Source organism: Aureobasidium pullulans (assembly GCF_000721785.1).
Source record: "Aureobasidium pullulans EXF-150 unplaced genomic scaffold scaffold_3, whole genome shotgun sequence".
In the NCBI taxonomy this organism is placed as follows: domain Eukaryota; kingdom Fungi; phylum Ascomycota; class Dothideomycetes; order Dothideales; family Saccotheciaceae; genus Aureobasidium; species Aureobasidium pullulans.
In genome coordinates, this window is record NW_021941023.1 from 1,754,017 (window position 1) to 1,777,741 (window position 23,725).

General features: G+C 51.9%; 10 protein-coding genes across 10 annotated transcripts; 4 read left to right on the forward strand and 6 right to left on the reverse strand.

Moving 5' to 3' along the window:
• Window positions 1–389: 389 nt before the first annotated feature.
• Window positions 390–1,679, reverse strand: M438DRAFT_332550 (MFS transporter-like protein; the record flags this gene model as incomplete). The annotated part of the gene is made up of 1 exon (XM_029903518.1): window positions 390–1,679. The coding sequence occupies one exon, from the start codon at window positions 1,677–1,679 to the stop codon at window positions 390–392; it is 1,290 nt and encodes a 429-aa protein (XP_029764282.1).
• A 441-nt stretch (window positions 1,680–2,120) lies between these two features.
• M438DRAFT_332551 (U1 small nuclear ribonucleo protein) lies at window positions 2,121–3,061 on the forward strand (the record flags this gene model as incomplete). Its single annotated transcript, XM_029903519.1, has 4 exons — window positions 2,121–2,158; window positions 2,216–2,222; window positions 2,292–2,598; window positions 2,658–3,061. The coding sequence occupies 4 exons, from the start codon at window positions 2,121–2,123 to the stop codon at window positions 3,059–3,061; spliced, it is 756 nt and encodes a 251-aa protein (XP_029764283.1).
• An 84-nt stretch (window positions 3,062–3,145) lies between these two features.
• M438DRAFT_332552 (uncharacterized protein) lies at window positions 3,146–4,027 on the reverse strand (the record flags this gene model as incomplete). The annotated part of the gene is made up of 3 exons (XM_029903520.1): window positions 3,146–3,398; window positions 3,452–3,960; window positions 4,013–4,027. The coding sequence occupies 3 exons, from the start codon at window positions 4,025–4,027 to the stop codon at window positions 3,146–3,148; spliced, it is 777 nt and encodes a 258-aa protein (XP_029764284.1).
• A 186-nt stretch (window positions 4,028–4,213) lies between these two features.
• On the forward strand, window positions 4,214–7,072 carry M438DRAFT_291280 (pre-mRNA-splicing factor syf1). The gene is made up of 2 exons (XM_029901740.1): window positions 4,214–6,533; window positions 6,589–7,072. The coding sequence occupies exons 1-2, from the start codon at window positions 4,321–4,323 to the stop codon at window positions 6,836–6,838; spliced, it is 2,463 nt and encodes an 820-aa protein (XP_029764285.1). The 5' UTR covers window positions 4,214–4,320; the 3' UTR covers window positions 6,839–7,072.
• Window positions 7,073–7,337: 265 nt separating this feature from the next.
• On the forward strand, window positions 7,338–10,646 carry M438DRAFT_267593 (uncharacterized protein; the record flags this gene model as incomplete). Its single annotated transcript, XM_029900196.1, has 1 exon — window positions 7,338–10,646. The coding sequence occupies one exon, from the start codon at window positions 7,338–7,340 to the stop codon at window positions 10,644–10,646; it is 3,309 nt and encodes a 1,102-aa protein (XP_029764286.1).
• Window positions 10,647–10,845: 199 nt separating this feature from the next.
• On the reverse strand, window positions 10,846–14,074 carry M438DRAFT_343187 (uncharacterized protein). Its single transcript, XM_029904924.1, has 2 exons — window positions 13,576–14,074; window positions 10,846–13,522 (listed from the first exon to the last, which is right to left on the reverse strand). Exons 1-2 carry the CDS (start codon window positions 13,921–13,923, stop codon window positions 11,078–11,080), a joined length of 2,793 nt encoding a protein of 930 aa, XP_029764287.1. The 5' UTR covers window positions 13,924–14,074; the 3' UTR covers window positions 10,846–11,077.
• A 276-nt stretch (window positions 14,075–14,350) lies between these two features.
• M438DRAFT_343188 (uncharacterized protein) lies at window positions 14,351–15,806 on the forward strand. Its single transcript, XM_029904925.1, has one exon. The coding sequence runs from the start codon at window positions 14,562–14,564 to the stop codon at window positions 15,609–15,611; it is 1,050 nt and encodes a 349-aa protein (XP_029764288.1). The 5' UTR covers window positions 14,351–14,561; the 3' UTR covers window positions 15,612–15,806.
• Window positions 15,807–17,045: 1,239 nt separating this feature from the next.
• Window positions 17,046–18,126, reverse strand: M438DRAFT_362910 (uncharacterized protein; the record flags this gene model as incomplete). Its single annotated transcript, XM_029907611.1, has 2 exons — window positions 17,046–17,195; window positions 17,258–18,126. The coding sequence occupies 2 exons, from the start codon at window positions 18,124–18,126 to the stop codon at window positions 17,093–17,095; spliced, it is 972 nt and encodes a 323-aa protein (XP_029764289.1). The 3' UTR covers window positions 17,046–17,092.
• Window positions 18,127–18,425: 299 nt separating this feature from the next.
• Window positions 18,426–21,412, reverse strand: M438DRAFT_395073 (uncharacterized protein). The gene is made up of 7 exons (XM_029909193.1): window positions 21,121–21,412; window positions 20,939–21,070; window positions 20,188–20,885; window positions 20,026–20,133; window positions 19,787–19,947; window positions 19,529–19,734; window positions 18,426–19,451 (listed from the first exon to the last, which is right to left on the reverse strand). The coding sequence occupies exons 1-7, from the start codon at window positions 21,213–21,215 to the stop codon at window positions 18,851–18,853; spliced, it is 2,001 nt and encodes a 666-aa protein (XP_029764290.1). The 5' UTR covers window positions 21,216–21,412; the 3' UTR covers window positions 18,426–18,850.
• Window positions 21,413–21,449: 37 nt separating this feature from the next.
• M438DRAFT_343190 (cyclopropane-fatty-acyl-phospholipid synthase) lies at window positions 21,450–23,232 on the reverse strand. Its single transcript, XM_029904926.1, has 4 exons — window positions 22,870–23,232; window positions 22,754–22,816; window positions 22,063–22,704; window positions 21,450–22,005 (listed from the first exon to the last, which is right to left on the reverse strand). The coding sequence occupies exons 1-4, from the start codon at window positions 23,158–23,160 to the stop codon at window positions 21,610–21,612; spliced, it is 1,392 nt and encodes a 463-aa protein (XP_029764291.1). The 5' UTR covers window positions 23,161–23,232; the 3' UTR covers window positions 21,450–21,609.
• Between the last annotated feature and the right edge of the window lie 493 nt (window positions 23,233–23,725).

Here is a 23,725-nt window from a genome sequence, read left to right on the forward strand (position 1 = left end):
ATGCGAGTCTGAGGGCGTGGACGTGTGCGTGACGTGTGCTTGGGGGCGACAGAGAGCTGACCAAGGCCTAGGGCAAGGGGCGGAGCGGGAGTGTTTGTTAGTCAATCGATGTGCAAAGACAGCGGAGCAGGAGATGCGATAGATGCTATGTCGATGATGTGAGTCTCTTTCACCCCACGCAGCATAGGAGGCCCGAAGCCCTGTGTTGGTTTGAATTGCGCCAAGCCCCTTGCACTCCAGCCTTCAGCCACTGAAATAATCCCTTGGCGTCTCTAATTCGACTATCAAACAACACTTTCTTTCTTGTGATATTTTACCATGTATTTGCTAAACATTCTACAACTATGCGTTGCCTCGGTCCCGAATAAAGTAATTTGTTCCTCCTAATTCTATCTATTCTGGAGCACCTTTGGCTTTCCTCCAATGAAAAAGAACGACAAGACTGCAGTAAGTCCACAAATGACTGCAAGAACAATGTTCATGTTCCCGTATCCAATGACTTGCTTCAGCTCGCCAGCGAGTTCGGGTCCAACCGCCAGTCCGGAAGAAAATACCATTGAAGTCATGCCGTAGAGCTGTGAGTAAGGGGGGCCATCGCGTCCGAAGAACTCGGGATTAGCCTCGTAGTATTTTTCTACGATTTCACCTGCTTCCACGATCGAAGGAGCTCCAATTGCAGCAAGCCCCACTCCACACAGTCCAAGAAGCGCAGCGTAAAGTATAACCTGAGGTGTTCCGCCAGCATGGGGTAGCCGAAGTAAAACAAGACAGGGAACCAAGAATGTATAGCCACCCACTGCGGCCAACTTGGTACCATATCTGTCGACTGCCCACCCGAACAGAGGGCCGGCCACAAAGTCGAAAGCGCCAAGAGGAAGGAACAGTATGCCGGCCTTCAAAGAGTCAAAGTGGAAAAGCTCCTGACCGACAGTGGGGATAGTAGCGTCGAAGGAGCCGAGCAACGCTGCTTGGACAAAGGCTACCAGTAGAGCGGCGACAAGACGTGGGTTCTTGAGACATGGCAGAATCTGGATCTTGCGAGCGATGGCTGGCTGGTCTGCAGATATTTGGAATTCGTTGCTCTCTGCTTTGTTGCCCAGCAAAGGCTCCTCTTCGCCATTGGCTGCCTCGTTGTCTTCTGGAGCAGGTGTCTCATCATTGGCGTTGCCCTCGGAATTGACGAGATGATAGCGACGGGCTACCTTCTTTTCAATGACCAGTAAACGCATAAAAAAGTCGATGGCCAAGATGCCGAATCCTATACCGAATACGCCTGGGTATCCGGTCTTGTTGTAGAGCACACCACCCAATAAGGGAGCCAACAAATTTCCAACGGAGATGAAACTGAAGATGGACCCAATGGTCTTACCGAGATTCTCTTTGCCGACGGTTTCAATGCAAAGTGCCAGACCGATGGTCCATACCACTGCGGCGGAGCATCCTTGTAATATCCTGGCAACGACCAACGTAGGAATATTTGAGCCGACGAAGAGCAGTACTGTGGCAAGTAATAAAGCTACAAGACCAAGCAGAAAAGGGCCCTGTCTAGTGGAAGTCTTGTCTGCTAGGACTCCTGCAATTGGAGAGAAGATGACTGACGCTCCGGCATAGGCAGCAAGCAATGCGTCTACGTGCGATTGGATTTGGTCCTTTGGCAGGCCGACTCGATCCTGCAGCATGTACGGAAGTATGGGTACGACCAATCCATAGAGAAACAGGTCAGTAAAGAGACCAATAGCGACCGTCGAGACAATGAACAAGGTGTTGCTTCTCCATTTTATGCCTGCAGGAGGAACGCTATAATCGTGACTGATCTGGAGGGTGATCTTGGCCCTTTGCCAGGCAGACGGACTCATTGTGTTGCCGAGACAAGACTCGTAATGAAGTCTGTTGAAGAGCAGGCCTGGGTATATTCGCAAAGGATTGAAACAACAAATCGTTCCAAGTGAGATTCGATGATGTAGTCATTGATATGTTCCCAATCCGGCTAGACCTGGCAGCCCGGTTATATCTCGGATATCCGGCCTGCTTCCCCGGCGCATCCATCAACTTGATCGCTGCGCGCTACGCTCCAAACCAAGGTACCAAATCATACATTCTTCGATTGCGCAACATTCAGAATGGCGACAATCGACGAAGGAACCGCGCCAAACGCAACGTTCGTACATTGCACTTCGTACGAACAAGCGTAAGAGCGTAACTAACTTGAGAGCAGTGTCTACGTATGTGCTGAAGTCACAGCCCAAAGCATCTGTTCGTAAGATGGCCGAACTAACTGTAGCGTCATCAAGGCCAGGAACCTGTCGGAGCGCATCAAGATCCCCCAGCTGATCGAGTCGTTGCGCGAGATCTTCGAAGAATATGGAACCATTGTCGACATTGTTGCCAAGTCCAGCTTGAAGCGCAAAGGACAGGCTTTCATCGTCTTTGACAGCGTCCAGTCTGCTGAGAATGCCATCGACGAAGTCAACGGATTCGAGTTGTACGGCCAATCCATGTCGCTGGATTTTGCAAAAACAAGGAGCGATGCAACTGTGCAAAGAGAAGGAACATCCGAGGAGTTCGAACAACACAAGCGTCATCGCAAGGCCGAGAAGGGTGGGTTTGCCATCATATTGAACAACACGCGTCGTCGGAGCGCTGACAATCAGGAACAGAACGCAAACAAGCCCTCGAAGCAGCCGAAGCAGCCAAGAACCTCAAGCGACCAGCACAAGGTGCACCAGAACCCGAAGCAGCTGCTCAACGCGCACCCAAGACAGCACGTGGTGCTGGCCTCAAGGGCACATCCGGCGCCGGTGCGGGAGTCGTGCCCGATGAATACCTGCCGCCAAACAAGATTCTGTTCATCAGACAGGTACCCGAGGATTACGGAGTCGATGCGCTTACAGCCATCTTTTCGCGCTTCCCCGGCTTCAAAGAGGTCCGTACTGTACCTGGCCGTAAAGGTATTGCTTTCGTCGAGTACGAAGCAGAAGACGGAGCCATTAGTGCCAAAGAGGCCACGGCCGGCATGTCACTAGGCGACAACACCATCAGAGTCACGTTCCAGCGTCAATAAAGGCCTGGTTCTTCTAGACATGTACAATGGCTTGGTAATTACAGCAGCAGCAAAGGATATCTCAAAGTAGCAAAAGCAAATGAATCAGAAAATGACATCCTCATTATCCTCTCCTCCTCCCAGAATGTCTTGGGGTCCATCGTCGGCTGATGGGTCGGCGCCCTTCTCTTCGGCGGCCTTCTTCGCCTTTTGACGTTCGGCCTCCTCTGCTTGGGCATCTCTTTCCTTCTTGCCTGATACCTTCTTCAGTCTGAAGAACTCTTCTCTGTCCAGCTCGTCCAGCTCTGAGTTGATGTACTTGATGGTGTTTTCTGTGCGGGGGATGATGACGTGCTCGCTGCGAGAGGTCAGTTGAGGGCTCGGTAGTACAGGTGGAAAGGGTAGGCATACATGGCGTTTACTCTTCGGTTGACAACCTTGATGACATCGTCGAGGATGACGAAAGCAGTTTGCAGACTGGCAAGCTCTACTAGAGTCTCGACAGCTCTAACATAAGTCTCCCTACAACGTTGGACTTGTTGGCCTCCCTTGCCCAGACCAGTCAGGCCAAAGTCGTTGTTGCCCTCGGTCTGGAAACTCTCGAATTGAGGAAGGAAGACACCGCTGACGTTCTCCTGGCGGGTACGAACACGGAATTTAGCTGAGCGGACGGACTCCTGAATCTGGTAGCCAATTCCAGCGCCTCCAATGGCATAGCTGACTTCGGCCAGAGAGAAGGCAGCAATCTGCATGACTCTGCCCATCTTGCGTTTTGCATCGTCGATACGGCGGGTGATTTCTCGGAAACGTTTGGTCAGAGCCTCGCTCTTGCGCTTCAGCAAGTCGTGGCCGGTTTGAGCACCCTTCAGTTTGCCCTTCATTAAACCCAGCGACTGCCGGGTTGGGAATACGGCCTCTCTCTGTGGATGGTCTGTCAGTGACAGTATAGATGTAGACAGTCCAGGGACGTACTCCTGCAGCAGACATTTTGTCGGCCGCTTGTGTGGTGAATGAGAGAAATGCGCGTGGCTGTTATCTCAAGACGGCAGCAGGAGAGCAGCTGGGTGGTATGCCCGCTAGCCGCATGACGTTCGTTGTTGCTCCGGCGAGCGCCAAGGCGCGCGCGAGTTTGGGCAGTTACAGAAAGTTGAAGCAGCCGACTTGAGCAGCAGCTGCTGTCTGCCTCGCCAAACCCGGCCACGCCTCGGTCGCATCCCCTTCTCTGTCGCCTCTACCGCCGTCGCTAGTAGGCCTGCTGCGTCGTGTGTGTGCTCCTCGACATGTCGGCAGCTTCGCATCTGTACCTCGTCACCGACAACGATGTCATCTACGAGCAGGACATCCTGCGCAACCCGGCCAACATCCGCGCCTGGCTCGACTATGCAAACTTCAAACGCCAGACCGGCTCGCTGCTCGACCAGGCCTTTGTGCTGGAACGCGCCTGCAACTCGCTCCCACGCAGCTACAAGCTATGGAAGTTGTACCTCGACCTACGCGTGACCCATCTGCGCTCTCGCAATCCCGCCCGCCATGCCACCGAATACCAGAAGGTCAATGCCTTGTTCGAAAGGGCCCTCGTTCTGCTCAACAAGATGCCTCGTATCTGGGAGATGTACCTTACCTTCCTCTGCAAACAACCCAGGATCACTCAGACCCGCCGCACCTTCGACCGCGCACTACGAGCCCTTCCCATCACTCAGCACAACCGGATATGGGCTTTATACCGTCCTTTTGCTACATCTGCCTCTGGAGAAACTGCCATCAAGGTCTGGCGCCGCTACATGCAGATCCATCCGGAGCACGCCGAAGACTTCATCGACATCCTCATTGATCAAAAACAATACACCGACGCTGTTGTCAGATACATGGACATTCTCAACAACCCCCGCTTTCGCAGCAAGGAAGCCAAGGGCCCTTTCCAGTTCTGGACCGAAATGCTGGAGCTTATCATCGACCACGCCCGTCAGGTCCGAACCGGCGAAGACACTGGTATCCATGTAGATCGTATAGTCCGCAGCGGTATACTACGCTTCCCGGATCAGAGAGGTATCTTGTGGGTTGGCCTAGCCAGATACTGGATCAACAAGGGTGACTACGAGCGCGCAAGGGACGTTTTCGAGGAAGGTATTACCACAGTCATGACTGTGCGTGACTTCTCCATCGTCTTTGATACTTACGCCGAAGCCGAGGAAGCCTTGATTGGAATCAAAATGGACGAGGCTCAGGCTCGCTCCGAGAAGAGCACGCCTGATGAAAATGCCGATCTTGAACTTGATATCCGCATGATGCGCTTCGAACAGCTTATGGACCGTCGGCCCTTCCTCCTGAACGATGTTCTGCTACGACAAAACCCCAACAGTGTTAACGAATGGGAGAAGAGGGTTGCGCTCTGGGGCGACAACAAACGTGAGGTCGTCAACACATATACCAACGCCATTGCTGCAATTCACCCCAAGAAAGCCATCGGAAGGTATCACACTCTTTGGACGAACTACGCCAAGTTCTACGAGGAGCGCAGCGATCTACGTAATGCCAGGATCATCATGGAAAAGGCCGTCAAGGTACCTTTCAAGTCTGTCAACGAACTCGCTGAGATGTGGGTCGAATGGGCCGAGATGGAACTGCGTAACGACAACTTCGACCGCGCCGTCGATATAATGGCCAAGGCCACCCAAGCACCTAAAAGGAGCACGGTTGATTACTTTGACGAGACTCTCAGTCCTCAACAGCGAGTCCACAAGAGCTGGAAGCTGTGGTCATTCTACGTTGACCTTGTCGAGTCTGTCAGCACCTTGGACGAGACACGCAAGGTGTACGAGCGTATCTTTGAGCTACGTATCGCCACTCCTCAGACAGTAGTCAACTATGCCAATCTACTCGAGGAGAATAAATACTTTGAGGAGTCATTCAAGGTATACGAAAGGGGTCTGGATCTTTTCTCATACCCTGTGGCTTTCGAACTTTGGAATCTTTACCTTCAAAAAGCAGTCGACCGGAAGATCAGTATTGAGAGGTTGCGAGACCTTTTCGAACAAGCAGTCGAAGGCTGCCCCCCGAAGTTCGCCAAAGTGCTATATCTTATGTACGGTCAATTAGAAGAAGAACGCGGCTTGGCTCGTCACGCGATGCGCATCTACGAGCGAGCAACACGAGCTGTCTCGGATGAAGATCGCTTGGAGATGTTCAACTTTTACATCACAAAATCAGCCTCGAACTTTGGTCTTACTTCAACACGTTCTATATACGAACGGGCGATTGCCGCATTACCGGACAGCGAAGCAAAAGACATGTGTCTCAAATTTGCCGAGATGGAAAGACGACTGGGCGAGATCGATCGTGCCAGAGCAATTTACGGACATGCCAGTCAGTTCTGCGATCCAAGAAGGGAGCCTGGATTCTGGCAGAGATGGGAAAGCTTCGAAGTGCAGCATGGAAACGAGGACACTTTCAAGGATATGCTTCGGATCAAGCGCAGCGTCCAAGCACAATACAAGTACGTATCAACCTCATCAACTCACAGGTCCACAAATAAGCTAACCATCTACTAGTACCGACGTCAGCTTCATTGCCTCTCAAGCTATCGCTCGCAGTCAACAACCGCCAGTCGCAGACGATGACAATGAAGACGACAATACCCAAAAGACAGACGCCATGGCAGCGCTGGAGCGCCAGGCACGGGCACCAACTGGATTCGTTGCAGCAAGCAGTGGGCCGGAAGGAGGTAACAGAGGTGCAGCTGCTGCGCCGCAGCAAATGGCAGCCAACCCAGACGCCATCGACGTCGACGATGATCTATGAAAGTCCCCATAGGGCAAAACAGATACTTGCATGCATACTTCTACTGCTCATTTCCTATTCTGTTTCATTTGTTCAAATATACCAACATGGGCGCCGCTTTTCTCTTTTGTACAATTGACAGCTGGTTGAGGTGAAGGTCGGAATGAGAATTAGGGGGAAAGCCAACAGCGAAATAGCCAACAGCGAAATAGCCAAACGCGAAAGGGCCTCGAATGTGCCACCCTTACTTGCCTCATATCGCTTCAAGACTTGACTTTCTTGGTGAAGATGAACTGTTGCTACTCCACGTGATGGGTGATGACGAAGGGGGAAGGCGGAGCTTGGAATGGCCGAAGGTGGATTTGCCCCTCACCATCATCACCATCACGGACTTGGACCGCGACCAGATTTGACCAAACACGACGAAACCTTCTCCAGGCCCCTTTTCCAAATCCGACTGACTGAACCGCTATCGCTGGCTCGGTCATACCCTTCCTCGAATCACTCCTCCGACAGTTTTATGCACGCACAGTCTCCCACCTCTGTCCCACAGCCATACGTCGAATCCAGCAGCCCCGCCGAATCCACGTCCGACAACCACCATGGAGAGCAACAAGGCGCGAGTGCAGCCTATTACGGTGGAGGCGTCAGTCTGCTTGATCATGGACAATTTCCTTCTACGCCTGGACGACTGAGTCCTTCGCGCAGTGCCTTTTCAGCGTCGCGCAATCGCATCACCGAGTATGAAAACGCCTCGGCTGCCTCGCCATCTAGAAAAAAGACAGAAGGTCCTGCTTTCGCAGTGGTCAAGAAAGCAAGAAAGCCGGGCGACAAGCTTTCCCCTATTGCCGACTTGCCTAACGAAATCTTGACACATGCACTTGCCCACCTCTCTCCCCAGGACCTGTACGCTGTTTCGCTCGTCTCGCGCCGTTTCCACGATCTCGTCACCACTCCTCATGCCTGGAGGACTGCCTTTTCACGTTTCTTTCGCGGTCCAGATTCCCTCAATCCCAGCGACTACGACGATGAAGACGAGCAGCTCGACGATTTCCGCGTTGAGCGTCGTGCTTTTACCCGTGTCACTGCTCTTGCATCGTGGCGAAGCGAATACATCCTACGCACTCGTCTGCTGCGATCTCTTGCTCGTGGTAAGCCGGTTCAGCCGACCGTCTCTCCTGCCCAAGCCCGTCTCGGCCAACCCCCAGTGGCTTTGCCCATCGTCGAGTACAACTCTCAGATGTTCACCACTATAAACCACCTGCATGCAACCTTTGGGGGAACCGCTCTCAACAAGCGACCTCCCCGCTTTGTCCACGGCGCCGACGATGTAGGCACGGCCGGAAGCAGTGATCCCACCACCGAGAAGGTCGATTCATGGGGACTGGGCGATCCAAACACCTTTCTCCAGTTCTCTGACCGCTTCCCTGGTGATGCCCTATACGGCCTCGGGCCTGGAAACGTCGTCGGAGTACCTAACTCCATGGACGTCAGTCAGCCATATGGAATGGTCCATGGGGAAGGCTCACCCGGCGGCTTTGTCTACTATCGTTTCTCTGAGGAGATGCGCGGCCACTTTTTGACGCCCTCTAGCGGCGTCTCTGAGCCAGCTTTGGGGATTCCACAATTGTTGCCTGTTCAGGAGGCCATTTGTAGCGTTTGGATCGCCAAGTCTTCAACCATACCTTCCCTCACCGACGGCTTGATAGGACTGATTTCTGGTTCTTCTCTCGGTGTTCTTACTTCATACAGCTTGGGGCCCCTTGGAACTCGCGACCAACGCTTTAGTCGAGGCGAGATCACGGCGCGCTGGGTGTTAAGTCCAGGAGTACCTATCATTGCCATTGCGATAGACGAGCATTATTCAGTGAAACGTCAGGGCGAGAACAGGATATGGGCAGTCGTGCTTAACGCGTTGGGTGAAATCTTCTACTTGACAAAGTTACCCAAGCGAAGCACTAGCGACAAAGCTGTAAGACTGGACGACGAATCTAAAGAGCGCCTTGCTTGGTCAACCGGACGATCCGTGTACTGGAATCTGGCGGAACCCAGCAGGCGCTCCGCCCGGCCCAATCCTTACAGTAATTCTCATGTAGATGGCAGCTATTCTCCTCGATCCTCTTGGGATGGCATGTATCTGAGTGAGGAGCAGATCAAAGGAGAGACAAGGGAGATCGAAGACTATATCAATCGCAAACCCAAGGATTTCCAGAGAAGTTGTTTAGGATGGGATATGCGTAGGGTTTTGGAGGTCGACTTTGCAGGAGACGACGAAAACCAAGCTGGAGAAGCTGTTTTCGTCTTTGAATGTGGTCTGGACGACGACTCCATCGCCTCGGCCAAACGTTTCGCGCGACTCAAAATCGCTGACACAGAGCACAAGGTCGACGCTGAGACGAAAAAGCCGCAGTCCATATCTACCACGACGCCCCCTGAACCCAAGTCGTCTATCTTCGGTGGATCATCGCCTCCTCTGTCTTCTACAACCCCTGATCTCGCATACGGTCTGTCACTAGCCAGCGTGCAACATCAAGAATCGAACAGGACGACTCTTCGCTCGACGGAGGAGTGGAGGGTGTCTGCCCTTTCTTTTGGTGGTTTGAAATCGGTACAGATTACAGCTCACGCTATGGATGGCTCGACCTTTGCAACCCTCACAGCCTCGGAAGATCCGCTTCTGAATTTTTCAGGCCAGTCAACAGTGTCATCTCCGAGCATGACACCTTTATCCAAGTCCGGCAGTCCATCTTCTTCTTCGGACGTCCCCGGACAGCGAGCCAGACTCATTGCTGTCGGCACTCTGATGGGCACCGTCTTGGTCTGGGACGCAAGAGCATCGCTCCCAAGCTCAACAGATGCAGTCAACACGCTGGAGCCAGTACGAATCATACACACGGACTCGCCACAGATATCCTGTATCGCCCTATCCTCTCTATACCTTGTATCAGGTGGCAATGACGGACTTGTCCAAGCTTGGGACGTCCTGGCTTCCAGCGCTGCTCCTGTGAAGACACTGCACTCACGCCATGCTCTCAAGGCAAGACGCAGACTGGTGCAAGCACAGGCGTCTCCCCAAGGCGTAGGGATCAACCTGTTTGCAGCTGGAGCGATCTGTCTTGATCCCGACCCGACGGTACTGAGAGGCATGGTCTCAGTCGGAACATATCTACGCTATTGGAGCTTCAGCTCGTCTGCAGCAGACCAGTACAAATCACACAAGCGACGACTCAGACGTGCCGATCGAGGCACCAATGTTGCTAATGACCGATTTGCCAATGTCGGTCGAGGCAACATCAAAGGCTTCATCGCCAATGAACAGTTCGAACTGGAACGAGAAAGTGTTCAACAGGCCAAGCAAGCCGAGCACCTCGCAGGCAGGTTTGGAACAGAATTGCTGGGTAGTGATGCCAGTGAAGATGAAATCTTGGCCTACGCTCAAATGCTCAGCGAAGAAGCACTCGCAAAGGACCGAGCAAAGGAACCAAGCTTTCCGACCACCAACGACAGAAGCGACCAGCCCACGCCCGTCGACGACGCAGAAATGGATCCTGAAATCGCAGAAGCAATTCGCCTCAGTCTTGCAGAAGACGAAGCCAAACGCCTTCAAGAGCAAGAAGAAGCAGAGTTCGAAGCGTACGAGGATTACCAGGCTTTCGAAGAGCAAGAAGCAGCAGAAGGCAGCAACAACAGAGAAATGTCGGATTTGGAATTCGCTTTACAGTTAAGTCTTGCAGAAGAGCAAAGTAGACTAGAAGCAGAGGCAGACACTCGTGAGGAGTTCCCTGCTCTATCAATTCGTACGAAGAAGGGCAAAGGAAGAGCGCAGTAGATGGAGCGGTAGAAGTAGTAGACATCGACATTATTCTCAAGATGACTCTTCGTTCGTTCTTGGTCTCTCATGCTTCTCGTTTTGATCACTCTGACGTGCGAGAAGTTGCGCGCTTTGCGAGAGGTCACGCGTGGAGCTAGCCCAATATGGCTGGTGTCCTTGCTGAGGGTCGTGATTATCGCCCGCCATGTTTTCAGGACAGCGCCTGTCTATGCTCCACTCTTCGCCCGTGTTCGGTGTGAGCAGCATTGTCAGTCTGCTCGACACAGGCTACACCAGAGCCTGGTGTCAATATTACACACCCCGAGCATCGCACGTGATGCCCAAGATTGGGAAAATACTTGAAGCAGTGGAAGATACCTTCGGCTCGAAACAAGGGTGGTAATGAGAGATTGCTCGCTATGTACGCTCGGAAAAGACAGAAGTCACATCTACGGAACAAACAGCCTGGAAAATGCCACCACTTTCGTCCTGCAGCACATGCATTTTGTGAAGTTTCGAGTAGCAACGCCAACTCTGCATTCATCGCAAACACAGAGACAGCCACAGGGCCATGCAACAATTACACGAGGACTGCTCTGGCAGACGACGCACTGAGGCCCACTGGACCCCATGCCTTCTGCGCCAGAGTCCCACGATCCGGCACCTCCCTCCGGCTCTTGCTGACGTTTAGTCAGTCGTCGCTCGAGGAGGAATTTCTCTAGTGTTTCTGCTTCTGCGGCTGTGCTCATGGCGCCATCGGTACCTTCTTTGAATGCCGACTCGAGGTATGGAGTGTCCAACACTCTCGCTTTGTCACGATTCATACGTCGGCGGTATTGTGAGCGGGTCATGGGTTGCTCGCTCTGGAGGTGGCGGGCGAGCATCTGAGCTTCCTCTCTGTCCGCTGTTGTCTTTGGATCCAGCAGTCGTGCCAGGTCGGCTACTTTTAGACCGGAAGGGCTCTGCTCTCGACTACGAATGTAGTCTTCTTGGGTGGGTGTTCTTCTGCCACTGTCCTCTTCCGAGTCCGCTTCGCTTGGGGCGTTTGTCGACATGGATATCATGCTAGTCGTGTCATCGTCCTGCTCTCGAGCTTCGTAGCTTCCGCTGTTGTCAAGATCTCCCCACCACCCTCCACGCTTCCACCATTGATAAAGATCGTCGTCGACAGCATCTTCTGCAATACCGGCACCAGGAAGACCTTGAGCCCGTAGTCTTCTACGCATCTCGTCTTCAACGTCAACATTGCCATCTTCTGGCAACGACAGCACGCCTCGCTCTGAGACAAGCCAAAAGTCTGGTGTTGATGCTTGTTGGCCGTTTCGTTGCTTTGTCGATGCAGAAGCAGGTGACCGCCTGTAGTCAGCGGCTCTTGTGAGCCAGTTCGGTACTCTCTCAATGCCCAGCATCGACAGACATGACAAGGCAAGACGACCGTTGATGCTGACAAGTAGCAAGAGCAATCCTTTCATAAACTCAAAACTGAGCTGCCATCGACCCCGGCGTTCTGCGATTCCAAGTCCATTGTCGTTGTTGATAGTTCCCCTACTAGCAGTATCCGCAGACGATTTAGACCTTCGCTCCGTCGCAAACCCTGATCTTGAAGGCATGGTTTTGTGGTCCGTAAAGCTCAAGCCTTTCGCGATGCGTTCATCAAGCAACTCGGATGGTATAAGACTTGCTCGGCGACGGTCCTCCAACATGGACGTGAACTCCTGGATCCGCTCTTCCTCGAGCCAAGTCATGGCATGGATCTGGATCTTGCTTCCTTCATTTAGGAACACAGACTCACTTGCGGCCGTGAGGACATTGAAACCTATCTTGAGCAGAACCGTGTAAAAGTCCTCGGTCCAACTCAGCCTCATTGAGGAAACAGATGAGAACTGGACATTGGCTTGCATGTTGTTGAAAGCTATAGAGAAGCGCTCCTTGATGGAAGGATTTGGCGGCGCATGGGGCGGAAGTGACAGGGCGTTTAGCAACAAGGCCACGCCATAGATGAGTGAACAAACCATGATGCCCAGGATGATAAGCATATGAGGGATAAAACCAATGATACACACGGTAGGAAAGCGGATAATACCAAGATCATGCGGGCCAAGAGGGCTAGAAAGCGCATTGACAAGGCTCCAACAAAAGGCGGTCATGTAGCACATAGCCCATATAGCCGTATTGACAAGGCGAAGCTGGTGTCTCCGGCCGGTGATGGCAAGCACGGCACTGCTTATATGGCTCAGACACGAAATGAGGGCGATGAGCAAGACTTCTGAGGGAACATTGAGACGCTGCAGAACCATAGACTTGGTCAACAATACAGAGGAAATATCCGAGGCATCAGAGACGTCGGCGTTCGAGCGAGAGGTCGAGTCGGCTGGGCCAAATATACTAAGGCCGAGAGCATTGGTGAGCATGGCTTCCGACTCGGCAAAGGCCAGAGAATGCTCAAAGGTGGTCATTCCGGTCTCGGGTAAAGGTTGTCTTCCCTGGAGAGCACAGTTTAGCGTTTCGATAAACTGACTGAAGCAGAGAGTCAGGAACAGAGGCCAAAGTAACGAGAAGGAACCCATGACATCGAGGAACTTGTCGTCCTGCAGAGACATGTTCATTGCGCGGCAGCATTCGGCATCGGACTTCCAGAACAAAAGACTGGAGCTGAAGTGGTGCACAAAGCCACCATCTCCGCCAAAATTGATTGCCAGGTTCTTGTTGGGGTCTCCATATCGCAACAGGGGATAGTCGGGAGAGGTTTGGCACTTGAGAGTCTGGAGAATGCACAAAACGTGGTACGAGAGAAGCAAGACGGGACCGGAGTATAGCAGTAGGCGGGTATGCCAGCGGGGGTTCAAGTTCTGGCGAGACGAAGCGTAGAAATGGGTGCGGTTGAGAAAGATGGACTGGAACAAGTGATTTAGCGCATGGAGATGAGATGGGTGAGAGTGGGTCGCACGATGGCAAAGGTAGCCAGGGCCCAGCGAGAACCGATGTAGGCGAACATGCCGCCGAAGCCCTTGATTCCGTCTGCCCAGGGCAAAGTAAGATAGGACATGAAGCCAGTCGAGGAGGCTTGGGTCGAAGCGGTAGCGGCAGCGGCAGGGGCGGCAGCCGAGGTGACAGGCTGCTGAACGAGCGAGGCCGTCATGTTGAGCAGTTGCGATGGCGTAGCGTCAGGCGCCATAGCTGACATGTTCTGATCGGGCAGGAAGCGTTGCGCCAGATGGACCATGTTGCGCGCCAGGCGGGGCACGAGGAGCAGCAGGTCCGACGACGACGGCACCAAGGACGAGTTAGCGGACATTCCGGGCTGGCTCGTGTCTTCGTCTCAAACAGCCATTAAAATGAGACCATGACCAGCTGAGCCGAGAGAGTGCACGTCGACACAAGTTGGACCAAAGACAAGGCGCCGAGAGAGTGCACGTCGACACAAGTTGGGCCAAAGACAAGGCATCAAGAGAGTCTGCTCCTCTGCCTGTGAGCACGGGCTGATCATCTTCATGTCCTCCGACTTGGCGGACCCAGAGCCCGACTGCCTGCGAATAGACACAACGAACATGCGGGGTTGTTTACATGACCTTTGAACCATCCGGAACCTATGCTTTCGATGCAGTCTTGAACATCACGTTCCACGAAACAAGTAGATGGCAGCCCAACACTATGCTGCACCCTTGACAGAGAATAGAGAAAGTGTGACCCACGGTCAAGATGCCTTTTGCTTTGAGGGATTACATCTAGCCAACCATGTTGCGCGGCCTAGTGCAGCGGCTGGTCCCGCTGTCGATCATCGTCATCGACTTGGGTCCCTCCACGATTTATTATTCTGCATGACCATCACCCACGAGTAGTAAACCCGTCACATCATCAGCTTGCTACCACCACTCTCATCCTCTTCTCCAGACGTCCCAAACATCACCGATAGCTGTCAAAAGACTCACCAACATGACGCTAGTAGGCAACGTCCTCTCGGCAGACTCGCTGGCCAGCGTCATGGCTTCGACGCTGCCTGAAGATGGTGCACCGCACATCAAGACTTCTTTCGATGCCGTAGCTCTAGCAAGCCATGCTTCCATGCTGGCCGTCGGCTTCCGCCTGGTTGGCCTCGGCGACGACGACCGTATCACTGTAGACCACCCCCCTCGTCTGCCCACCGCGTGGAACGCAAACGCTCCCAACTACGCTTTCCGATACGCCCACACCCAGTCATCCATGGAGTACCTGCTCAAGATCAACCGCATGGGCTCAAAAGCTGTCGTAATGGCCATGGGTCTAGGAGATGACAAGACTGCAACACTGGATGTCAAGGTTGCCGACTACACTTCTGAAGCCTCACTTCCCTTCACCTTGTCCGAACCCAACGCTAGAGGCCTCTTCAACCTCTTCATATCCAACGGACGTCTTTCAGACTACGGCTCCCTCATGCGCATCAACATTGTGCAGAAACTCATACCCTCCCTCCAGAAAGAAGGCTATCAAGAATCTGCCTCTCAGTCTACTCGCCAACCCTCTAGCGAAACCGCCGCTCCTCGCCAGCCCGGTAGAGAGCCCGACCTTCCCCACCACGACCCTCTTCGCGACGATTATCAACCTCCTGCTCGCCCCCAGCCCTTCCACGACCCTCTTGCACAACCGCCGCGTCCACACCCATACGGAGACTTCCCTCCACCCGGTTTCGAAGACCCTTACGATCTGAACAGACCTCTTCGGCCCATGGGCGGCGGCCGTCCTGGCTTTGGTAATATCGGGGACAGAGATCTATATCCTCAAGGCCTCGGCCCTCGAGACCCATTCGGTGGCTCCAACCCCGGATTTGGCGGCGGCGGTATGCACCCAACCCTACCTGACTTCCACGATCCGAGAGGTCGCGGAAACGGCTATGATCCTCAAGTACCCCCAGGCAGCAGGTACGATCCCGTTGGTCCCGGAGGTCCCTCGGGCTTTGGTGGTCCGCCAAACCCTTTCAACAACTTCGGCAGCGGTGACTTCCTGTGAGACCTGGGCTGCTAAACCCAATCCAAGTATGGATCCTGGCTCATTCTACTTTTCTGATTGCTTTTAAATACCCACGACTATCTTTCTGAAAATCATCAATACCTCTTCTGTAGCACAATCCAAATGTACTTGTATCAAACCTCTTGTCTAATCAGGCATATGCATACGCATGACCATCACATGTCTGGTCCGAACCTCGCTTATGCGGTCTATCTAGTCAAGATCCAACCTTCAGCTATAGCATAACCGAAGTGAGAGATGCAATAAGTTTACGACCGGACTGCGCATCAAAGGCTTATGTCATGTGCCGAATACGCGATCCTAATCACAGAACTATCAAGCAATTGCGCTATTGAGCTACAGATTATGCAACTTCGATATTGGGAAACCGTCGAGTAGTGCCCGACCTGGCGCGGCTTGTGGGAAGCTGTAATGCACGATCATGCGATTGCTGCCTTCCCGATCTGTGTAGCAGCCTAGTCTCGCTACTTGGCTCGATGGATCACCAGAGACTTGACGCCGGCAGTCGATAGTCGACAGTATCCACTTCTCTGTGCTGGAACAGTTGTCTGTGCTAGAGCTGAGTGGAGAGATGGACAGATGAACAGATGGCTGTCTTGGTCTAAGAAAACAGATGCAGGTCTCACTTTTGCGCCTTGATTACTCTATCCATGTGCAGCGTCTCATCAGCCTGCATAGCTGAATCCAGGTTTTGAATGAGAAACGGCGCGATGGATCCACCAACCTCGTCGCAAGCCCCCACTCACAGCATGAAGACTGAAGCGGAACTGTTCCGTAGGCTTGTCTGCTCCACGTCTATGTGCAGTGTGCACGATAGTAGATTATGGTCTGTGGTTTGAATAGAGTAATAAACTTTGATCCGGTGAGAAATCACCCCCGCCTGTTCAGAAAGTCAATCCCTCTGGTGCCGAGCACTCAACGTTTGGACCCTGTCCTCTCGGCTCCAGGGTTTACACCCAATGGTCCCGTGCATATCATGAAACTTCCGAAGAGTGTCACTCTTTCCTGACACCTTGATTCATTCCTCAGTCTATAATTTTTGGTGTCCAAGACCTGATCATCTTACGCAATTCAGACAAAAAACAACCGGGAATATCGACTTTTACTTGCAGATCTGCCCGGCAGTGCCTGAATTACACGCCTCCCCTTTTTCTACCTCACTCAGCTCAACAAAGCCGACTTGCCTATCTCCACGCAACGTCTCCGCTTACGAAGTTGGGAGTGACATGCTGATTGGTTTGCCAGTATCAATTTCATCAAAGAGACATCCACACCCAATTATCAACACAATATACACGCGAGTCAGGATCGGCATTCGTTGGCGCTCTCATCACCTGTGCATACGTCCGCGCTTAGGCACCTGCAGCTAGTGTGCTAGACGTGGTTGAACGAATTGCCATGTCCCTAAACTGTCCAGAAAGAATGCTCTGCTCAAGACTCAACCGCGCGAGTCATTGGTATCAGCACTCGTCGGCGTTCACGTCGACCATTGTTGGTGTCGACGAATCCTTGGGTCGCTTGCGGTCCACTCCTGTTCGTTTCGAGCAGCTGCCCTCGATGTGTCTGTATTGCCAAATCTGGTCAGCAGGCTGTGAAGAAATGATATTTTCTTAAGCGAGACTTACCTGACCAGTGTGTCTTTGCGTGCAAACAAGTTGCCACAAAGAACACATTTGTGATCTCGTTGATGCAAATGTACGCTGCGGTTGTGGCGACCAAGATCGGTTTTCCTGTCGAAACTCTTGTTGCAACCAGCCTGGCTGCATTGAATCTTCTCCCGAGAAGCTTCATGCTTGAGCATGTGGCTACGCAGGTTATAGACACGCTGGAATCCCTTGTCGCATTCATTGCAGTAAAATCTTGCATTCTCTGCTGTTGTCTTCACTCTTTTAGGTCTGTCTAGCAATGCCTGCACTTCGGCCTCTGGATGCTGGGGCCGCCTGCGGTGCTCTTCGGAAGACGCTGGCCTACTGTTAGAGCATGACATGGACATGCTCTCATCGGTCTTTACCCGGGTGTCGTGCCAGAAGGGTGACAGTTGATTGCTGGCGTGATCAGGCACGTGGTAAAACTGGTTGCATGCTGGCCAGAACACAGGACTCTCGACTCCAGTCACATGTGCAGTGCAATCCGCCAATGGCATTGAGGGTAATATCGGGAGTGATGAGGTGTTTGATATCAGGCTCGAGTTCGTTAGGGTAGGTGACCATTTGCAGTCTGATGTTGTGTCTTGCTCTTGCTTCAAGATCGGCGGACCAAAGCTGTGCAACCCAGAACTAGAAGCCAATGGACTAGGAAATTCCGGGTATGCAGGTCCAGCGTGTACTGGTTGGGGTAATTCTGTCCAGTGGTGTTTACCAGTTTCGACAGGGCTTCGCCAATGCCCAGACTCGAATACACGGTGGTCCTCTAATGGATATCCAGGATGGTAATAGGGATCAGAACCGTGACCGATGCTAGGTTCAACCATACTCCAGTGATAATGATGTTGCATGGTGAAAGTTGTGAGGGCGATGAACTAGTTACATATCCTGTACGGTGTGATTAGATATGTGATGTCGACTATCAAAACACCAATTGAGCGCTTCGAGAAGTCTTCACATACTATTTTTTGACGGCAGGGGCGGTGCAGTGAAACCTAAAGGATAGAAGCGGTTATGGACTTGAAGAAGTAGGCGCAACCTACATCTAAATGTGAGAAGATCTTTTGTTCAAATCCCGCATCGAGACCAACACCTCGAGGCAATGGACCCGAGGGCATGGTTTCTGCCAAGCTCTGAGCATTCAAAACATGCACCTGACATTTCTCTCTAGGGACGCCTGGATCTCCGTCAATCTGCGTTGATAGCGTTGATAGCTCAAATTGTCATCATTTTCGTTCATGCTTTTTGCACTGCCGTCAATACTTGCATTTCTCGATTCTCGGCTGCGGATGGCGGCTACCGAGTAGCGTCTCCATCGACCCGACGGTCTGGTTCGAGCCAATCAACCACCCACTATCTAACCCGCGTCTCAAACCCAGGCTCGGTCCCATGGTTGGATCGGCAGTTCCCCCTAATCCGTGCTCTGAGCCCCATTATTTCAACACATTGTGCTTTCTGAATTCAGTTCGAGTCAATCACGCAAGTCATGTTGACGCCCAGGTCCATACTGCCCTCTCAAAGCGCTCCTTTTAGCTATGTCGCAACTCTGGTACCGCGCGGGTACTGTGCAGTGGCTCAATCATTGCTTGCCTGCAGCTGACGCTCTTGGTCTTCGACAACAGCCTTGAGCTGCTCAATCTGCACAGTGAGCTGATCGAGCACGGCCTTTATGTCGCCGATGGCAGCTGCAGGGGCCGAAGGTTGTGTGCTCGGCGAAACCTGCGATTGGTCCACGGCTGGATTGTCCGGTCTCGAATTCGGCGCCAATAGCGGGTATCGTGTCGAGAGCCTCTTGTTCAGTACAGATCGTCTCCAACCAGGTGGTTTTTCAATACCTCGGGGAGATCCAAGGCCGAATGTGGTGTTCTTTTTGCGGACGGCTTGCAGATTCTCGTACAATTTGATCAAAAGTACGTGTGGCAGATGCGTCATCTTGAGAACAACAATACGACTGTACCGCAACTGCTCGGAAGACAAGAACAATCTCAGAGGTCTGAGGGCCAGCGAAAACAAATTCAACGGAGGAACAAAGTACGTGAGCCTGTTTGATGTCGACGCCTCGAGCACGAAAACAGAGTAGACATACAGGTACTCTTCTCTGGCGTGCGAGAGAACGTTAGACAGACTGTTAGAAAGGATCGAGATGAGGGATGTGATTAGAAGGATTTGTGTCAAGCTAGAGTTGGTTGTTAGCAAAGAGTCTTTGCGAATGGACATGATGACTGTTGTTGTAAGCGAGTGCATAAAACTTACGTGATGAAAACCAGCATGAGTGGGAGACCAAGGTAGGGAGAAATTTTATCACTGATGTCGAAACCCAGATATGACGAACCGAAGAAGACTTTGGTCAAGATCAGCGCCATTTGACGACTTGTAAACTGGCCTCGCCCAAGAAGACAAAAAGTTGACAGGAAACCACAGTACAATATCGCCACAAGCGAAAGAAATTTGAGAAAGTCCTTGTAAATAGTTAGAGGTTGTTTTGGCACCATCAGACGTCCTTGAACATACCTTCGTCATAGCAGTAAGACATGGGAGCAGTGTACCGAAGTACGGGTTGAGAGATAGCAGAGGTGAGCAAATTCTGGGAATTAGAAACAATGCCTCGAGAGCTAGAATATCGAAAGAAGTATCGATGATCCTGTCGTTTCCTTGGTGGAGACCAATCATTCCTGATGAAATGTTAGTTGTGAACAGATCTGACCCACGGTGTATGTATCTTGGAAGAGAAGGAGAAGCATAAAACTTACTTGTAATGAAGAATGCAACTCCAATACCTATCACGAACAGGTCCCAGAGAGACCAGAAATCTGCAAGGTAGAAGGTTGTAGTACCTGCATCCCAGAACTCTCCAATTTCTGCAAATATGTCAGTACGTTTTTTTGGGATGAAGGTGACCGTCAGGAACGCACCATTGTGGGCAAAAGAGGCGATCCAAATGTACAAAAAGATCTCGGCTGTGGTCACCGAATAGAACGAACGCTGCATGAGAACGGCGTAATAGAACGCCAGGAACGCTACGAAGAACAGAACCTCAAAGGCCTTGAGATAGATGGGGACGCGGAGTCGACAGAACGGATCCATTGACTTGCGCTGGTAGATCTGGGCCTTCTTTTGCGTGTCAGCGCTAAGTTTGGCCCAGAACATGATATCTCCAGTCCAGATGGCGTTGATGATTCTTTGGACTTGCTTCTGACAAAGGAACTTCTTTGCTCCGGACACAGCTGCAATTTCCAAGGCGTTCAGGCCATCAAATTGTTCGGCCAGTTCGGAATCGGTTGCGGTAGAAGAGTCTTCGGCGCCGTCATAAGTCTCTGGAATGGTGAGTCTGCTCCTATAGCTCCCACGAGAACGCAAACTTGAGCGTGCTAGAAGAGGTGACTGCTCAGTAACTGGCGAGAGCAACTCTTGTTGACTTTCGTCTACTGCTCGGGTCTCGGTATCTGATACATCAGGAATTTGTAGCTCGTAAAGGAGCGAGTCGATAATCTCCCTGTCGGCCAGGCCAATGATAAATCTTGTCGCAACTGCTTCACAAGCAAACCCTCTAGCGGCAAAGATTCCTTGGTCTTCCTCCGCTTCAAGTGTGACGAAGTGGCCCTTGAGAACGCTATCGAAGCACTATGTCAGCCGGGAATTATTCCATACGCGTGTTTACCTTACAGCAATGCTGCAACCAGCGCAGGATGGTGTACATCGTGCAAAAGATGACGAGCCAATGGGGTCAAAAGATGGTCTTGCGTAGTACGAAACTCCTCGAACGTGATGGGTCTCTCTACAAGATCGGTAAAATATCTGGGCGGCTGTGAGTAAGCGTGGTCGACTTCGTTGGAACAACGACTGACTTGGCAAGCTTCTGAATCAATTCATTGAAAGAGTCGTCTTTACGGATTCGTGGAAGCCTTGGTGGCAGGCTGATCTTCACTGGAGAAGACTCCATCTCCAAATCTTTGCTGAATGGCGTTTCCAATTGCGATCGTTTGGATTGAAGAAGAAGTTGCACAAATTTGCATGCGCGTGTGGTTTTGCGCTTCTGACGCCCCTCGGCTGCTAGCTCCGGATGATAGCGATCTTATCCTTGTTCTACAGTGCAGCACATATTGGGACGGTTTGTTTCTCTGCGATCACAATTGGGTTGTTTCTCTGCAAACAGGTTGGAACTCAGTAGGAACGTTGCCACGGTTGTCAGTTCGAGCATACAAACATTGATTGGCTTGAATCTATGTGGCACAATCGGGGTATCTCCTGTTTTACACGACCTCGGCTCTTCTTTCCCAATACTATACATTATCAGTTATATGTCAAGAATCGTTTTGCTCGTTTCCCGCATACAACTAAAGAGGCACATCTTCCATCATCTCCACTGCGCCTTCTCTTCCAATGGTGAAGATAACATCTCCTAGAGTCTTGGTGACGAAGCCGGCCTCGCAGTAAGCAAAGTAATACTCCCACTTTCTGCGGAAGAGGTCGACGTCTTTTTCGGTCATGCCTTCGTGCTCTTCCAATAACGAGGGCTTGATCTTTTCGTCAAAGTTTTGCATAAACTCTTCGCGCCACAATCGTAGGGTCTTTGCATAATGAGGACCAATGTTCTCGACGGATTCTGGGATAAGTCTGCAAGAAGAACCAGCTCTAACAGAATCCAGTAGTTGAGTAACGGTAGGAAGGTGACCACCAGGGAATATGTATCGGCGGATGAAATCGTCAGAATTGCTATATGCCTCGTAGCGCTTGAACAGAGTCAGTGGAAGTTCAAATGTGTCACACAGGTGAGCGGTTTTGCTTACGCTTTCGGGCATCGTAATGCATTGGAAGACAGCGACACCACCTTCGGGTTTCAGAAGTTTGTCCACGCACTGGAAATATGTGTTCAGATACTCCTTGCCCACGGCTTCCAGCATTTCAATGCTGACCACTTTGTCATATAACTTCCCGTCTCTCGGAGTTGGCAGCGCGCGATAGTCGCAAAGGAGAACTTCAATGCGGTCAGTGAAGCCAGCCTCTGCAATTCTCTTCTCTGCCAAATCTTTCTGCTCTGTAGATAAGGTCAAGCTAGTGACGCGACAGCCGGTCTCTCGTACGGCCAAAATCGCGAAGCTGCCCCAGCCGGTGCCAATTTCCAAGACATGATCTTCTTGCTTGATCTTTGCGTTGTCAATGAAGCGTCTCAGCTTGCGCATTTGAGCTTGCTCTAATGTTTCTTTTTTGGAACGAGGGTCCGACTTGGGCAGCCAGATGGGGCAGGAATAAGTCATGTCGGGAGAAAGGAATGCGGCGAACATGTCATTGGAGATGTCGTAATGCGCGGCGATGTTGAGGCGAGCGGTCGTAAGGGTGTTCGTCTTGCGAAGCAAATAAGAGAGCTTCGCTGAAAGGTTCGACGTGAGGGTAGACCCGTTCGAGAGGTAGTTGCGATTGACAATGAAGAGCTGTCAAGTGTTAGAGCATGTTTCAAGCATTGAAAGTCTGCATTCGAACCCGGAAGAACTCGGTCAGGTCAGAGCAAGACACTTCTCCGAGCATGTAGCTCTCTGCGAAACCCTACTCTTCCATCAGCGCAAGAAACTCGATAGGAGCGGTGTCTTGATGTATACCATATCTGCAAAGAGCAACATGCGCACCCAAAAGACATCTTTGTGCACAGTCAACTCTACATTGGGCAGCGAATGCATGCTCTTCTCAGTAGTGCCATTGACGGCTAGTTTCTCTCCATAGGTTGTAACCTTGCCATCCACGTCTGCTACTCTTAGGTGACCGGCTTCAATACGCGACAAGAGCGAAAGAACAGTGCTCCGCGAAACGGACAGAAGAGGGCCCCAGCCGTAGGAAGCCACATAACCGCTCAATGCCTGCAAAGGGCCAGAAGTCTGTGTTGAATTGACCATAATTGGCGCAAGTTAGGTGCTAACAAGTAACAATGTAGAATGACCTTGGTACGAAGATTTGGAGAGAAGAGCAGTGCAGCGACCTACCTCATATTTGAGTCGGACACCGGAGCGATTCAAAGACCGCTGGCTACCGGTCGCGAGGTGGAATCCGCCTGGCTATGTTATGACTTTACCTTTTAGAGCATGTCAATGACGTCGCAGAACGCCTTTAGCGCAAGAGCTGGAACGTGTCTGCATCGCAGCAGAGCTCGACGAGTGAGCAGGCTGCAGGCACCGAGATTCTTGGACAATATCTGTGTTTGACGGTGGTGGAGGCAGCAGCTCATCTCTTGTCGCCTTCTCGTCTGTCGTGGACAAGTCATGTCCTGTGCGATCAACTATTGTCGTGATAAACGCATCTGGAAGCTTTGTAGCCCCACCAAAGATGAAAAAGCTTACGGCGCGTTACTGAGATCGCACTCGATCGGACTCGGAGCTTTGCTCCTGGCCCCGCAGGATGTGTGAGGACGCTTTTAGAACGCCATTTTGTTGAGACTAGCATCGCATGGGATAAGATAGGTGA